General features: G+C 46.9%; 1 protein-coding gene across 1 annotated transcript in view; it reads right to left on the bottom strand.

Moving 5' to 3' along the window:
- Positions 1-14,679: 14,679 nt before the first annotated feature.
- Positions 14,680-15,221, bottom strand: part of HEPACAM2 (HEPACAM family member 2) — a 52,560-nt gene continuing 52,018 nt past the window's right edge. Inside the window, exon 10 of the mRNA XM_089534018.1 lies at positions 14,680-15,088. Coding sequence (XP_089390144.1) covers positions 15,079-15,088 — 10 coding nt within the window. The 3' untranslated portion in view covers positions 14,680-15,078. The remainder of the gene's footprint in view (positions 15,089-15,221) is intronic.

The raw sequence follows: 15,221 nt of genomic DNA, 5'->3' as shown, positions 1-15,221 counted from the left end.
TGGGGGAAAAGGGGGCATCCCGGGGTTGATTGGGGGAAAGGAGGGATACCCCAGGGGAGAAAGGGGAAGGAGGTGGAAGAAAGGACACCCAGGGGGAGGAGGGGGAGATTGGGGGGGGGAAAGGAGGGACATCCAGGGAAGGAGGGTGAGTTCAGGGGGAAAGGAGGGACACGCCGAGGAATGAGGGAGAGAACGGCGCAAAAGGAGGGACACCCCGGGGGAAGAGGGGGAGATTGGGAGAAAGGAAGGACACCCCGGGGAAGGTGTAAGGAGTGTGGGGGAAAGGAAGGACACCTGGGAGGAGGAGGGGGAGATCGGGGGAAAGGAGGGACATCCAGAGAAGGAGGGTGAGTTCGGGGGGGGGGAGGAGGGATACCCCGGGGGAGGAGGGAGAGACCGGCGCAAAAGGAGGGACACCCCAGGGGAAGAGGGGAGAACTGGGGGAAAGGAGGGACATCCCGGGGGAGATCGGGGGAAAGGAGGGATACCCCAGGGGAGGAAGGGGAAGGAGGGGGAAGGAGGGACACCCAGGGGGAGGAGGGAGAGATTGGGGGGAAAGGAGGGACAGCCCTGGGAAATAGGGGGAGAACAGGGGGAAAGGAGGAACACCCGTGGGGAAGAGGGGAGAACTGGGGGAAAGGAGGGACATCCCAGATGGGGAAGGAGAGATTGGGGGGAAAGGAGGGACATGCCGGGCGAGGAGGGGGAGAACGGGGGAAAGAGGGACACTCCAGGGAAGGAGGGGGAGAACTGGGGGAAAGGAGGGATATTCCGGGGGAGATCGGTGGAAAGGCGGGATACCCCAGGGGAGGAAGGGGAAGGAGGGGGTAGGAGGGACACCCAGGGGGAGGAGGGGGAGATCGGGGGGAAAGGGGGGACAGCCCTGGGAAGGAGGGGGAGAACAAGGGGAACGGAGGGACACATCAGGGGAGGAGGGGGCCATCCGGGGAAAAAGAGCAACACCCCAGGGGAGGAGGGAGAGACAGGTGTGAAAGGGGGGATTCCCTGGGAGAAACAGCTCGGGGAAGGAGGGGGAGAATGGGGGGAAAGGAGGGATACCCCTTGGAGGAGAGTGAGATTGGGTGGCAAAGGAGGGACACTCCAGGGGAGGGGGGGAGATCAGGGGGAAAGGAGGGACAACCCGGGGGAGGAGGGGGAGAACAGGGGAAAAGTACGGATACCCTGGGGAATGAGGGGGAGAACGGGGGGAAAGGAGGTTGACCCCCTGTTAGGACGGGAAGGTTGGGGGGAAAGAAGGGACACCCCAGAGGCGGAGGGGAAATTGAGGAAAAGGAGGCATACCCCCGGGGAGGAAGTGGAGACTGGGGGAAAGGAGGGATACCCCATTAGAGGAGGGGGACATTTGGAGGAAAGGAGGGACACCCCGGGGAAGGAGGTGGAGAAAGAGGGGAAATGAGGTACAGCCTGGGGGTGAAGGGAGCTATCAGGGGGGGAAGGAGGGACAATTACGGGAGAAGGGGAAGATCTGGGGGAAAGGAGGGACACGCCAGGGGAGGAGGGAGAGAATGGGGGAAAAGGAGGGACACTCTGGGGAAGGAGGGGCAGAATGGGGAGAAAGGAGGGACACCCCGAGTGAGGAGGGGGAGGTCGGGGGGGAAAGGAGGGACAACCAGGGGGAGGAGGGGAGATCAAGGGGAAAGGAGAGAAACCCTTGGGGAGAAGGGGAGAATGGTGGGAAGAAGAGACACCTGGGGGAGGAGGGGAAGAATGGGGGGTTCGAGGGACATCCCGGGAGAAGAGAGGGAGATGGGGGGGGAAAGGAGGGACACCCCAGGGAATAGCAGGAATGTCGGGGGGAAAGGGATGAAACCCTGGGGAAGCAGATGGAGAATTGGGGGAAAAGAGGGACATCCCGGGGGAGGAGGCATCCATCAGGGGGAGAGACACCCAGGATGAGGAGGGTTACATCTGGGGAGATCTGGGGGAAAGGAGGGACACTCCAGGGAAGGAGGGGGAGAACAGGGGGAAAGGAGGGACACCCCCGGGAGGAGGGGGAGAATGGGGGAAAGGAGGGACACCCAGGGAAGGAGGGGGAGAATGGGGGGAAAGGAGGGACATCCTGGGGCAGGAGGGGAGATCTGTGGGAAAGGAGGGACACCTCGGGGGGAAGGGCAGAACGGGGAGAAGGAGGGACACCCAGGGGAAGGAGGGGAAGTTTGGGGGAAAGGAGGGACACCTGGGGGATGAGGGGAGGTCTGGGGCAAGGAGGGACACCCTAGGGGCGAAGGGGAGATCTGTGGGAAAGGAGGGGCACCCCAGGGAGGAGGTGGAGAACAGGGGGAAAGCAGGCACACCGCGGGGAGGAGGGAGAGAACGGGGGAAAAGGAGGCCCACCCAGGGGAGAATGAGGGGAAATTGAGGGAAAAGGAGGCATACCCCCAGGGAGGAAGTGGAGATTGGGGGAAAGGAGGGATACCCCGGGGAGGAGACAGATCGGGGGGTTAGGAGGGACACTGCAGGGAGGAGGGGGACATTGGGAGGAAATGAGGGACACCTCGGGGAAGGAGGAGGAGAAAGAGGGGAAAGGAGGGACAGCCCGGGGGTGGAGGGAGCTATCGGGGGGAAAGGAGGGACAATTACGGGAGAAGGGGGAGATCTGGGGGAAAGGAGGGGCACCACAGGGGAGGAGAGGGAGAATGGGGGGAAGGGAGGGACACTCTGGGGAAGGAGGGGCAGAATGGGGGATAGGAGGGACACCCTGGATGAGGAGGGGGAGGTCGGGGGAAAAGGAGGGACACTCCAGGGGAGGTGGGTGAGATCGGGAGGAAAGGAGGGACACCCCGGGGGAGGAAGGGGAGATCGAGGGGGAAAGGAGCAGCACCCCGGAGGAGGAGGGGGGAGATCAGAGGTAAAGGAGGGTCACCTAGGGGTAGCAGAGGGAGATCAGTGGAAAGGAGGATCACCCCGAACAGGAGGGAATGGAGGGTCACGCAGTGGCAGGAGAGAAAGATCGGGGGTAGAAGGGACCCATGGGGAGGATTAGGAGCTCAGGGGGGAAGGAGAGACCCAGGGGGAGGAGGGGGAGATTGAGGGGAGGAGGAGGAACCCAGGGGGAGGAATGAAAGTTTGAGCGGGGAAGGAGGAACCCAGGGGGAGGAGGGGGAGTTTCACGGGGGGAGGAGAGACCCAGGGGGAAGAGGGGGATATCAGGGGGGAAAGGAGGGGCCCAGGGGGAGGAGGGGGTTATCGGATGGGAAAGAAGGGACCCAGGGCGAGGAGGGGGAGATTGCAGGAAAGGAGAGACCCAGGGGGAGGAGGGGGAGATTGATGGAAGGAGGAGGGTCCCAGGGGGAGGAAGGGAAGTTTGAGCGGGGGAGGAGAGACCAAGGGGGAGGAGGGGGAGTTTGAGGGGGAAAGTAGAGACCCAGGGGAGGAGGGACCCAGTGTGAGGATGGGGAGATCAGGGGAAAAGTAGAGACCCAGGGCAAGGAGGGAGAGATTGAGGGGAGAAGGAAGGACCCAGGGGGAGGAGGGGAAGAGACCCAGGTTAAGGAGGGGGGGGGAAAGAAGAGACCCAGGTTAAGGAGGGGGAGTTTGAGGGGGGAAGGAGCGACCCAGGGGGAGAAGGGGGAGGAAGGGGAGTTCGAGGGGGGAAAAGAGTGACCCAGGGGGAGAAGGGGGAAGAGAGCCAGATCAGGGGAAAAGGAGAGACCCAGGGGGAGGAGGGGGAGATCGAGGGGAGAAGGAGGGACCCAAGGAAGGAGAGGAAGTTTGAGGCGGGCAAAGGGGGAACCTGGGGGAGGAGAAGTTTGAGGGGGGGAGGAGGGACCCAGGGGAAGAAGGGGGAGTTTGAGGGGGGAAGGAGAGACCCACAGCGAGTAGGGGGAGTTCAGGGGGGTGACCCAGGATGAGAAGGGGGACGAGGGGGAGGTCGAGAGGGTGGACTTAGGGAGGAGGTTGGATCAGGGGGAAGAAGGGACCCAGGTGGTGGCGGGGGGATTGGGGTTGAAAGGTGGGGCCCAGGGAGATGAGGGGGAGATCAGGGGGTAAAGGAGGATACCAGGGGGAAGAGCGGGATATCAGGTGGGAAAGGAGGGGCCCAGGGGGAGGAGGGGGAAATAATCTCCCCCTCCTCCCCATGGGTCCCTCCTTCCCCTGATTTCCCCCGATGGAAGGAGGAGGGTCCCAGGGGGAGGAAGGGAAGTTCCAGCGGGGGGGGGGGGAGACCCAGTGTGAGGATGGGGAGATCAGGAGAAAAGTAGAGACCCAGGGCAAGGAGGGAGAGATCAAGGGGAGAAAGAAGGACCCAGGGAGAGGAGGGGAAGAGACCCAGGTTAAGGAGGGGGGAAAGAAGAGACCCAGGTTAAGGAGGGGGGGTTTGAGTGGGAAGGAGTGACCCAGGGGGAGAAGGGGGAGGAGGGGAAGTTCGAGGGGGGAAAGGAGTGACCCAGGGAAGAAGGGGGAGTTTGAGAGGGGAAGGAGAGACCCACAGCAAGTAGGGGGAGTTTGAATGGGGGAAAGGAGTGACCCAGGGTGAGAAGGGGGACAAGGGGGAGGTTGCAAGGACAGACTCAGGGGAGGAGGTGGGATCAGGGGGAAGTAAGGACCCAGGAGGAGGCGGGAGGATTGGGGTTGAAAGGCGTGGCCCAGGGAGATGAGGGGGAGATGAGGGGGTAAAGGAGGAACCCAGGGGGAAGAGGGGGATATCAGGCGGGAAAGGAGGGGCCCAGGGGGAGGATGGGGAAATCGGATGGAAAAAGAGGGACCTAGGGGCAGTAGAGGGAAATCGGGGGGAAGAAGGGACCCAGGGGGAGGAGGAGAAAATCAGGGGGAAATGACTTACCTTTTAAGCTGAAAATCTGCAAAAAAAACCAGGGTTAGCTTTGATCACTTACCTGATAAATATTTTTGCCTATATAGAAAAAGAAAACAGGGATGTGGAAAATACTAACCTACCACACAGCCCTACTATGAAATCCCAGGGAGCATTTTAAGGGAACTGTTTAAAAATAAAATTCATTCCTTTTCTATTAGCAAACAATCAAAACAACCAAATTTCATTCCTTCTTTATTAGCTTGGAGGCATTTCTAATCTGGCCCAGTTTAACTCTTTCACTCTCTTCCTTTTTGTTCATCTGACCAAGTATTGTTTCCCCAAAATGCATTTAATTATCATTTATGAAGACAAACATGATTATTGGCAATTTCTTACCTGGTAGATGGTTTTGCCTGTCTGAGGGAACACAACAAAAAAGAATGCAGCCAAACTTTCAACAACTAAGTAACCCTTGAAATACTGTAATAGAAACTTTATTTCAATATAATGCATAGCTAAGTTGATTGGAAACTTAACTGAGAAGAATTTGGGGGGGGGGGGGGAACCATTTAAAAGTAAATCTATAACCATTATCACAACCCAGTTTCATTCCTTCTTTAACAGCTTGGAGGTAATTATAACCTGGCCCAGTTTAATTCTCTCTCTTTCTGTTGATTTGACCAAGTGCTATTTCCCCAAAATGTATTTAGTTATCATTGAAAAAACTCAACATACAAATATGATTATTGGTGATTTCTTACCTGGTAGAAGGCTTTGTTTCTAAGAGAGAACACAGTTAAAAAAGAAAGACACCAAACTTTCAACAACTAAGTAACCCTGTGAATATACACACCCACGATATAATGAAAGAGAACTTTTAATATAATGCATAGCTATACTGACTAGACACTTAACAGGCTAAAATTGGCAACACTTTCTTGTTTCTGGACCACATAATTTTTATAAACCCTGGGAGGCTTACAAATGTCGAACTGAGACTCGTTTTGAGTTCAAAATCTACTCACAGAGACCTCCTTTGGGACCAAGCCCTTTGCCTGCAGGAAGGAAGACAAAATGATGGAAGACAGCAGCCTCCCTCCCTTCCCGCTCTCTCAATCAGGAGGACTCTTCAGTTGGAACTGCTAGTCAGCCCTACAGAGAGGTCAGGAAGCACAGAGAGAGAGAGATCAGCTCTGACCCTAAGGAGCTATAAGATTTAAAACTAAACCCAGATTAAACCAACAGGTAAAGATTTCCAAAAGAGCTCTCTCTCTCTCTCTCTCTTCCCAACTGCCCAACATGCCCAACTGCCAACCAGAATGCCCACCAAGGGGAGGTCAGTTGGAGCTTCCAGGGTATTGTTGAGTAAGCGCCATTCATGGTGACCTCAGAGGCATTGTGGAGGTCAGGATTTTAAAGGCATATGGCTCTTTCTCCATGAAATAAGGCAATTTCTAAACATGCAATAAAGGCAAAGGGGAAACATGATCACAGCAGTAGAGGAGCAATCATTGTGGCTGTCTTGCTGCTAGCCTGGTGGTTTCCTCCAAGCTCACTGGAAGAGATCTTTGGGCAAAAATCAGAATGTATGGCTTTTGAGGATGCTGATGGACTGCCAATGCCAATCAGCCCTTACTATGGTTGAAGAATGATGGGAGTAGCAGTCCATGAATGATGGGAGTAGCTATGCATGCTATTCCTGGTTTAGGGGCTGCATATTTTAGGCTGGGAGATGTGACCTTGCAAAAATGGCAAAGGAGTTTAAAAATTTTTAGTGGTGGAATTCTTTAACATTGACTCCAATCATACGTGGAGAAAGAAATTCAGAGGTACAGGAGGGGTTCAGGAAAGAAAGAGGCACTAGTGACCATAGTGCAAACATATGATGGTTAATGGAACACCCCAAGGAATTCCAGAAAAATAATCAGCACGTACTTTATAGACTATAGCAAAGCATTTGACTGAATAGACCATGAAAAGCTATTCAGAAGAAGGAAGAATGAAGATAGGAGGAAGGAATATCAACAATCTATGATATGTAGATGATACTGTTAGCAGAACACCTCACGAACTTGGAATAATTACTAATGAAAATTAAAGAAGAAAGTGCAAAGGTAGGCTTCCTGATGAATATAAAGAAAACAAAAATAATGAACATGGAGGATTTAAATAAATTCAATCAAGACAATGGGGAAATTGAAACAGTTAAAGAGCTCCTGCACCTTGGATGAAACACTGATCAGAAAGGTGACTGCAGGCCCAAAACACATGGGCAAAATGATGTGGCTTCAGGCTGTGTTGGAGGCGTGCCGTTTATATGACGCATGTTCCAAATGTGGCCTGAAGCTGTGCCAAGGCTATGTCATTTGCAAAGAACTGGGCCAAGAAGGAGCAGATAGAAGCCACATCTTCTGGCCACCCAGTTCAGGACCACGGAGACAGCCTGGATTGGGACCAGGCATCGGTTGCTCCTGGTGCAAACGGTGCTGGTGCGGTCTCTTGCAGCTGTACTTCGCCCATCTGTTTCTGGCCTGCAGTCAAAAAATTAGAAGACTAGGAATGGGAAAGGCAGCTATGAAGAACTAGACGAAATTCCAAAAGTGTAAAGATACAGTGCATGGACTTATTTTATGTGGCTTCCAGCTCATACGGAAGCCGCGTGAGGAGGAAAACAATGGTGTGTGCGCCAGTGGTGTTCACGCCCCATGCTGCCACATGCACGCGCCCCATTATTTCCTATAGGACTCAAGCATAGGTGGATTTCCCCTTATGCAGGGGGATCTGGAATGGATCCCGGTGTAAGGAGAGGACCCACTGTATAAAATTTAGCATTAAAATTAAAATAGTCCAAGTCATTGTATCCTCCATCACCATGTATGGATGCAAGAGCTGTACAGTGAAGAAAGCGGATGAAATGAACAATTAACTCATTTGAGATGTGGTGCTGGTGAAGAGATTAAGGAGAGCTAAAAGACAAATGGGTCCTTGAACAGATCAAATCTGATTTCTACCTGGAAGCCAAGATGATCAAACTGAGGCTGTCATACTTTGGTCACATCATGAGATGTGGTACGATTCATTAGAAAAGACAATAATGCTAGGAAAAATAGAAGGCACTATAAAGAGAGGAAGCCCACACATCAGATGGATAGATTCAATTAGGGAGGTTGCAGACATTAATTTGCAGGACCTAAAAAGGGCAGTGGAGGTCAAGGGGCCTTGGAGATGTCTCATCCACAGGGTCGCTATGAGTTGGGGTAGACTCCAGGGCAGTTAATAACACCAAGAAATACAATTTTATAAAATTTTACTGAATAAATTAAAATTCAGAGGCTGACAGCATTCCTTGACAATACATGTAATGTAAGACAAGAAATGCATTTTGTCAAGGCTTAAAAATCCTTTCCTTGCCACAGTGAGTATCTGCAATGTCAATCTCAGTTGTATTTATCAGCTGCAGATGGTATGCCAGGTATCAATGCAATGCTATCTTTGAGGTCAGATTACTGTGATGAGCTTTATGCAGGCTGCGTTCAAGGTTGTTGTTACTGTCATGCCTCCAGAGCATCTTTGATGCTCTTGAGACATATATTTAGTTGAGATTATATTAGCTTTTTTATGTATTAGTTTAGAAGGGAAAATAGAGATCTACAAGGCAAGGATTGTGGGAAATCCCAGGGTCTTATGCTGTCTCCCTCTAGTTAGTTTCAGTGTGTAGTAAGATTTCAGCCAAGTCAGACCTGGAGAGAGTATTTTCCTTTGACAAAAAGATAAGTCCACAAAAGAAGAAAGATAGTCCTCAGAAGAAGAAAGATAGAATCCACCAAAAAGAGAGCAAGGTATTTAGGAAGGACTATTGAGAAAAAGGAGATCAGTTTCATGTTTTTGTGTTATAACCAGTAAAGCTTTTAGAAACTTAAGAAATTTGTGGACAAGTCTTTAGTTCTGGCTGTGATCCCGAGAGCCAGAGGCCTTACTACACCCAAAGTCCATAGTATTGCTCTTGGGACAAAACAGTTATCAATCTAAATTTATTCCTAAATGCAGTTATGAGTCCCAACTGGATTTTTGTTCTGGTTCTTGTATTAGTGGCAAGCGGTAAAGCTCAGCTGCAAAATAAGTTGGTAAACTTTTGCCAACTCCTTATCAAGTGCAAGGCAGGAGAGTGTTTGACTTCTTTTTCATATGACTCCACCTTCTTTTGTTTATAAAATGACTAACACTGAAAGTAACACTTACTGTACTTGTACTGACTGGTATTTTTTTAAAAGTGTACAAAATGCCTTCTATGTTACTTGTGTGTATATATGTTCAATGGAGGCAACTTCCCTTGGAGTGTGTTCCACTGTCTAACAGCTCTTACTTCAGGAGGTTCTTCCAAATGTTGAGGTGGAATCTCTTTTCCTGTGGTTTGCATCCATTGCTCCATGTCTTAGTCTCTGGAGCAGCAGAAAACAAGCTTGTTCCATCCTCAATATAATATCCTTTCAAATATTTAAACAGGTCTATGACAATAAAAATAACATAATTCAAGAACAAAGAAGAATAAAAAGATGTTGGATGCAATATGCAGAAGGGTTATATAAAAGAGATGATAAAATGAATGAATGCTCAAGGTTAGGGGCAAGGAGTGGGAGTGTATGGCCTTTGAAGAAGTTGCTGGACTGCTAATGCCTGTCGACCCTGATCATGATCTTTCAGTTGTTTGAAGAAGTGAATTCATTAGAAGTATTGATTTCACCATTGGCTTCAGAAAGCTTCCCTTAAATATAGCCCCATTCTTTTCTTTCACTTGATTAAGAAAATTGTTTATGTAGATCTTGTACTGCTCTTCTGACAGGCTTCTTATGCGGCAAGGTGGTTTCACAACCTTAGTCTCCTACACCCCATCCGTGATCACTTGCCAAGAAAGTGGCTATTAAATCACCAGGGGCAGACCACAGTGATCTGTGAAAAAGTAACAGTTCTGTGATTCTTTACCAGGAGCCCCCCTCCATTGCAGCCTTCTGCCCAGCCAGGGTTCCAAAAGGCCCTCCATTTTGAGCCTGACCCAGCAGCAGCATTTGATGTTTTCAGTGTTGCGTTTTAGCTCTTGTTTTGGGCATGCCCTGCATTTTTCCATGCATGTCCTCCATTTTAAGCAGGACCAAGAAGCGTGCATTTGCTTTTTGCTTTTATTTTTATCATGTCCTCCATTTTGAACATGGCCAAGAAGCAGGGTTTTACATTTATATTGTTTTAGTTATTATTTAGTCATGTCTTACATTTTTCCTTGCATGCCTTCCATTTTGAGCAGGACCAAGAAGCATGCAGTTATATTTCTAGTAAGTATGTTTAGCTATTATTTAGTCATGTCCTCCTTTTTCCTTGCATGTTCTCCTTTTTGAGCAGAACCAAGAAGCAGCTATTTACATTTATATTGTTTTAGTTATTATTTAGTCATGACCTCATTTTTCCTTGCATGCCACCACTTTGAGCAGGACCAGGAAGCATGGATTTTTATTTATATTATTTTAGCTTTTATTTTTATCATGTCCTCCATTTTTCTTTGCATGCCCTCCAAGATGCAGGAATTTACATTTATATTGTTTTTAGCTATTATTTAATCATGTTCTACATTTTTCCTTGTCCTCCACTTTGAGCATGACCAAGAAGCATGTATTCAAATTTATGTGTTTTTAGCTTTTTTATTTTTATTTATAATAATCAGAAAATACATATTGCATATTTATATTGCATATTGGAGAAAATACATATTGCCCAATCACTGGTTGCAGAATTGTCCGCAGCGCAGCACTGCTTGTCTTGTCTTTCAGGTCTTTCTGTGATGTCCGTGATTTCAGTGATTCCTGTGATCCTAACGCCTACATTCAATATGGCTATAAACGGTTAAAATAAGTTATAGCGGGTAAAAGAACAGAATAAATCACAATCACCAAAAATCACAGTTTGGTGCTCACGAAGAGAATGAATCACAGTCACTGAAAAAGTAACAGTTGTGTGAAAATCACAGTTTGGTGCTCGGATTGCAGAGCCCCATGAATTATTCCCCAGTCTTCCGTAGATCTAAAGAGAACGTTTTTGCTACTCCATACTCAGTTTGGCTGGCAGACACTGCATAAGGTTTCCCCTTCTGCAGTGACCTAGCTGCAGGAGCCGGCTTGAGTTTGCCATCCAACTCAGAAGTCATCTCCTAGAGAAACTATCAAGTTGGATGGAGGAAGAAAATTTCCTGGAGGAAAAACAAGCAGATGTTATGTCTGGGCACTTCTCAGTTGATTAGGGATTGGTGAGGCAGAGATAGCAGATACTGTGGACATGTTTTATTGTTCTTTTTATGATGACCTTTGATGCCACTTTATTTTTCCAGTTTTACAAAGTATACCAGGGAGATCTGATGTGTTTCACATTGATTACCTTTTACGTATTCAGTTTCCTGAGATTACAATTTTTGTGTGGCAGAACTAGTTTATCAGCATAGCATGCTGCCTTAGTATTAAAAGTATTACCACTATGTAGTTGTTTTTAATCAATGCAATATAAATATTTAACAGTGTTTTTAATTCAATATTTGATATTGTATTCTAATGCATTGCATTGTGTTTTATCTATTTTGTTTTGTTCCTTTCCCCCTATTAGTCATTGACTGAAATATCTAGATTGATTGATCGACAGAACGATAGGTAGATAGATAGTATATTGCAATCAAGTTCCATCTTTAATTCCCTCCTGTTTGCTCCCGCTGAGTGGTGATGTGGAAGAGTTGGGTCAGTGCCATTAGGAAAGGTCTCTCTCTTTGACGTCTTAAGAAATGAAGATTTGGTGACATCGCTCAGTTAGGCCAGCAACTTCCCCCTGCCAGGGCACTAACTTGAGGTGAGAACAGCCTGGGAGGTTCAGGAGGAACATCTTGCTGGTGATGGTGAGGACACAGAATTTATGGCACAGCAGGCATGTAACAGCCATTCAGTAGCATTTGCTATATCTTGGGTGCGTTCCAGACGGGCCCTATGGGGCGCTGTCGTTACGCGCAAGGGGCGGCGCTTCCTGACGTGCCTTGCCCCTCGCGTGTAACGACTACTTCAAAATGGCGCCGCCGCATACAGATGGGCGCCGCCATTTTGACATTGCGGACGCGCAGCATCTGGACGTCGCGCACTGGAAATGGCGCCGCGAGTGCGCGCTTTGTGCCTTGCTGCGCCTCTTCCGGGGCCCAGGAAGAAGCACCATTTTGGTTCTTCTTTGTTGCTGCTCCCAGGAACCACGCGGTTTGGGTGGTCTGTAACGCGCCTTGGTTGTTTATTTCTTCCAGCTTGTTGACATAAAGGGGAAACATGATAAAAGTTGTACAATACACAGAAAGAAAAATAAAAGAAAATAGACATATTTAGCTTTCAACAAAGGTCATGGCAAGACACCTCAGTCACCAAGACTTCTATAAAAATGGATAGACTAGAAATCAACTTGCAGGTGCAAACTCAACTCAATGAAACAAGCAGTTCTGTATGTAAGTATTCATAAACTGCTGTGAATCTTTTAACAGATTATTGAACCACCATTTTGAGGCCATATATATATATATATATATATATATATATAAACACAAAATTACTGTTGAATTTTTAAAAACAATTTTACTGTGCTCCCACATCTAATCAAATGTATTACATAAATTCACAATGTAACATGCTGAACTGATTACATGCTGGATGGCATACTCGTAGTATACATCAAAATATAATAGTTGGTCATTGCAAAATTCAGTAGAATTTTTAGAAAAATTGATTCAGGTTCTTTTTTTTTTTATTCGCAGAATAGAATTTATTCTGGAGTAATTTATTTTCCTCCAGAAAATATTTTCCATATTACACGTTTTATCAAAACGCTCATTGGCAGCTGGAATTTTTGCTTTCCCTAACAGCTATTTACTATATAGCATATTGGTGAGAATAATACAGGTTTCCACATGTAGTTGGACTGCAGCTCCCATACTTCTTCACCATAGTCTATGCTGGCTGCAGCTGCTGGGAGCTGCAGTTCAAGAACATCTGGAGAGCTCCATAATTCCTACCCCAGTATACTGTTTTTCAGTTGGATACCATACAAATAATTATTTGCTTTTGGAAAGTACATTGGGACCTTTGTAGCCACGATCTTGCCATCTGCAGATTTATGCATCCGTGGACAGCAAGCCCTGTTGTCCCCAATGTCAGTGTCTGCATGTGGCCACGCCACCATTAGAGATAACAGGACTTGAGGTCCCACTTTTTTTGTGTGTGTATCCACACAGGTTCTGGAAAGGATCCCCTGCAGATACAAAGGTCCGACTGTAATCTGCTTTTGGTACAAGTTAAATAAACTGACCTTTATCTCCCTCATTATTCCCCACCATGTTTTTCTTCTAAGACTGGCATTAAATAATTAAAGCTTCAGTGTTTGTGAATGAGGGTACAGGAATGGGATACAGGACATAAATTTGGTTTGGAGAATTTACTCCTGGCTAATCTTTAAGGAGGTGTATCAAGAATTTCTTGAGTACCTGGAATACCATTGCTTTGGTTGGAGTCCAGCTTCTTTAATCTGAGGCAGGTAGAAGGATTTAAGTTGTGTTGCTTGTGCAGCGGGTGAGAGATAATTGTTGATTGTTCTTGATTTGGGGAGAGGAAAGAGGACTAGAATGTAAATTAATTGAAGGGAAACTGATTTGTGTGATCTGCAGGTGAAATTTTTGTTAAAACTTGTTCTAATTTTGAATAAAGTGGTGTAAATTAATCGAATGGGAATAAACTGAGTGAGAGCTAATGGATCAGTAACCTTTGAGAGAGTTTGGTAGGAATGGAATGTTTTGTTGTAAATTAATTTATTTGGATTTTTGAATCCAACCCCTCCTCATCCCTTTACTGTATTTAGGGCTGACATGAAATATGTGAATGTTAATACAATTAATAACTGCATGAATATTTTTAAAACTAAAGAGTAACTGGGGGGCCCCTTCTCCAGATCCAGACTAGATCTATGGCAGGGCGCTCTTATAGCCTTCTCCATTTACACCATGGTCCCAATTCAGTTTGGGGAAGGGGGAAAGCTTGTTGCTGTTGAATTGTTACTTTTTTAAATATAAAAATACACACTAATTAGTAATTGTATGAATTACTGTATGTTTCTCTTTGGTCGCTTAAATGTGGCCTTGTTCTGATACTAGTCAATGAAATGCCTCTGGGAAGTTTACAAGCAAGGCATGGGAGCATGAATGCTCCTTGACGTTCGTCCCCACCACATGGTATTCTGAGGGTTTCCCTTTTGAACCCAGAAGAGTTATTTAGCAAATATGGCTAGCAGGAATAGCTTCTTGGTTTATGGTGTGAGTGAGCCGTTTTGGATTGATAAAGGGATACAGGTTGGAAATGGCTGAAGGTAGGACAGAGTTAAAACACCCCATTCCCTGGAGGTACTAGAGTCAATGTTGTATAGATCTCATGTATACAGACTCTACATACATCGCTTTAATAATAATAATAATTTGTTTTATTTATATACCGCTATTCCAAAGATCATAACGGTGGACAGCAAGTAAGCTAATTAGCAAGTAAGCTAATTTGCCCCCAACAGTCTGGGTACTCACCTCGGAAGGATGCAAGCCTGAGTCGAGCTTGGGCCCTTTTGCTGGTCTTGAACTCGCAACCTTGTGGTTTTGAGTCAATGGCTGCAGTACAGGCATTTAATCACTGCGCCACCAGTGCTCCATTAATAAAATATGTTGGACTATAATAGACACAGTGTTTTTGTTTTGTTTTGCAATCTTCCACTTTAAAAGTTAAACTTATTTTTAGAAAAAGCAAGGTTTTGCCAACACAAACATATTGCATTTATCTTTTTGTTATTTTTTTAGCTACTTCGCCTTCTTTACACCACAGCCTAATGTGAGATCTGACGGCAGATTCATCTCATTTGAAAACAACTAAGCAAACAACCCCCGAAAATCTCTTTCAACTGTACTGAGATGCTTAAAATAAAATAATGGGACATCATCCAACACTTCTGCTCTTTGGGTCTGCTTTTTGGAAATGTAAAGTTGACAGTCCAGCCTATAGCAGTGGTTGTAAAATATATGTGTACAATTTAAAAAAGGAAAACCAGAAACATTAGAAATGCAGGAACAAGGTTGAGTTTTTGCTTGTTAAACTTGAGGTGGTCGTTTCATTATAAATGACAGTTTGGTCCTTTCCTTTATTTGGCAGTTCTTGCTTCTCCTGTCCGCTTTGACAAACAAATTTCATCACCATTGTGCTTTCCTTCTCTTTTCATGTACCACTAGGAGGGAAAAAAAGGAATTACAGTCTCTGGTTCAGAAGAGTATGCAGAGCTTTTAAACTTCCATTCATGAACATAGTAACAAATTCCAGAAACGCAGCCAAGTTTATTGTGTATATCCAAGAACAGCAGC

This window comes from Sceloporus occidentalis, unplaced genomic scaffold, assembly GCF_023333645.1.
Source record: "Sceloporus occidentalis isolate IW3139 unplaced genomic scaffold, rSceOcc1.0.p SCAF_7, whole genome shotgun sequence".
NCBI classification, from domain to species: Eukaryota; Metazoa; Chordata; class Lepidosauria; order Squamata; family Phrynosomatidae; genus Sceloporus; species Sceloporus occidentalis.
The sequence above is the reverse complement of the archived record's forward strand: the minus strand, read 5'-3'. Positions and strand labels throughout refer to the sequence as shown.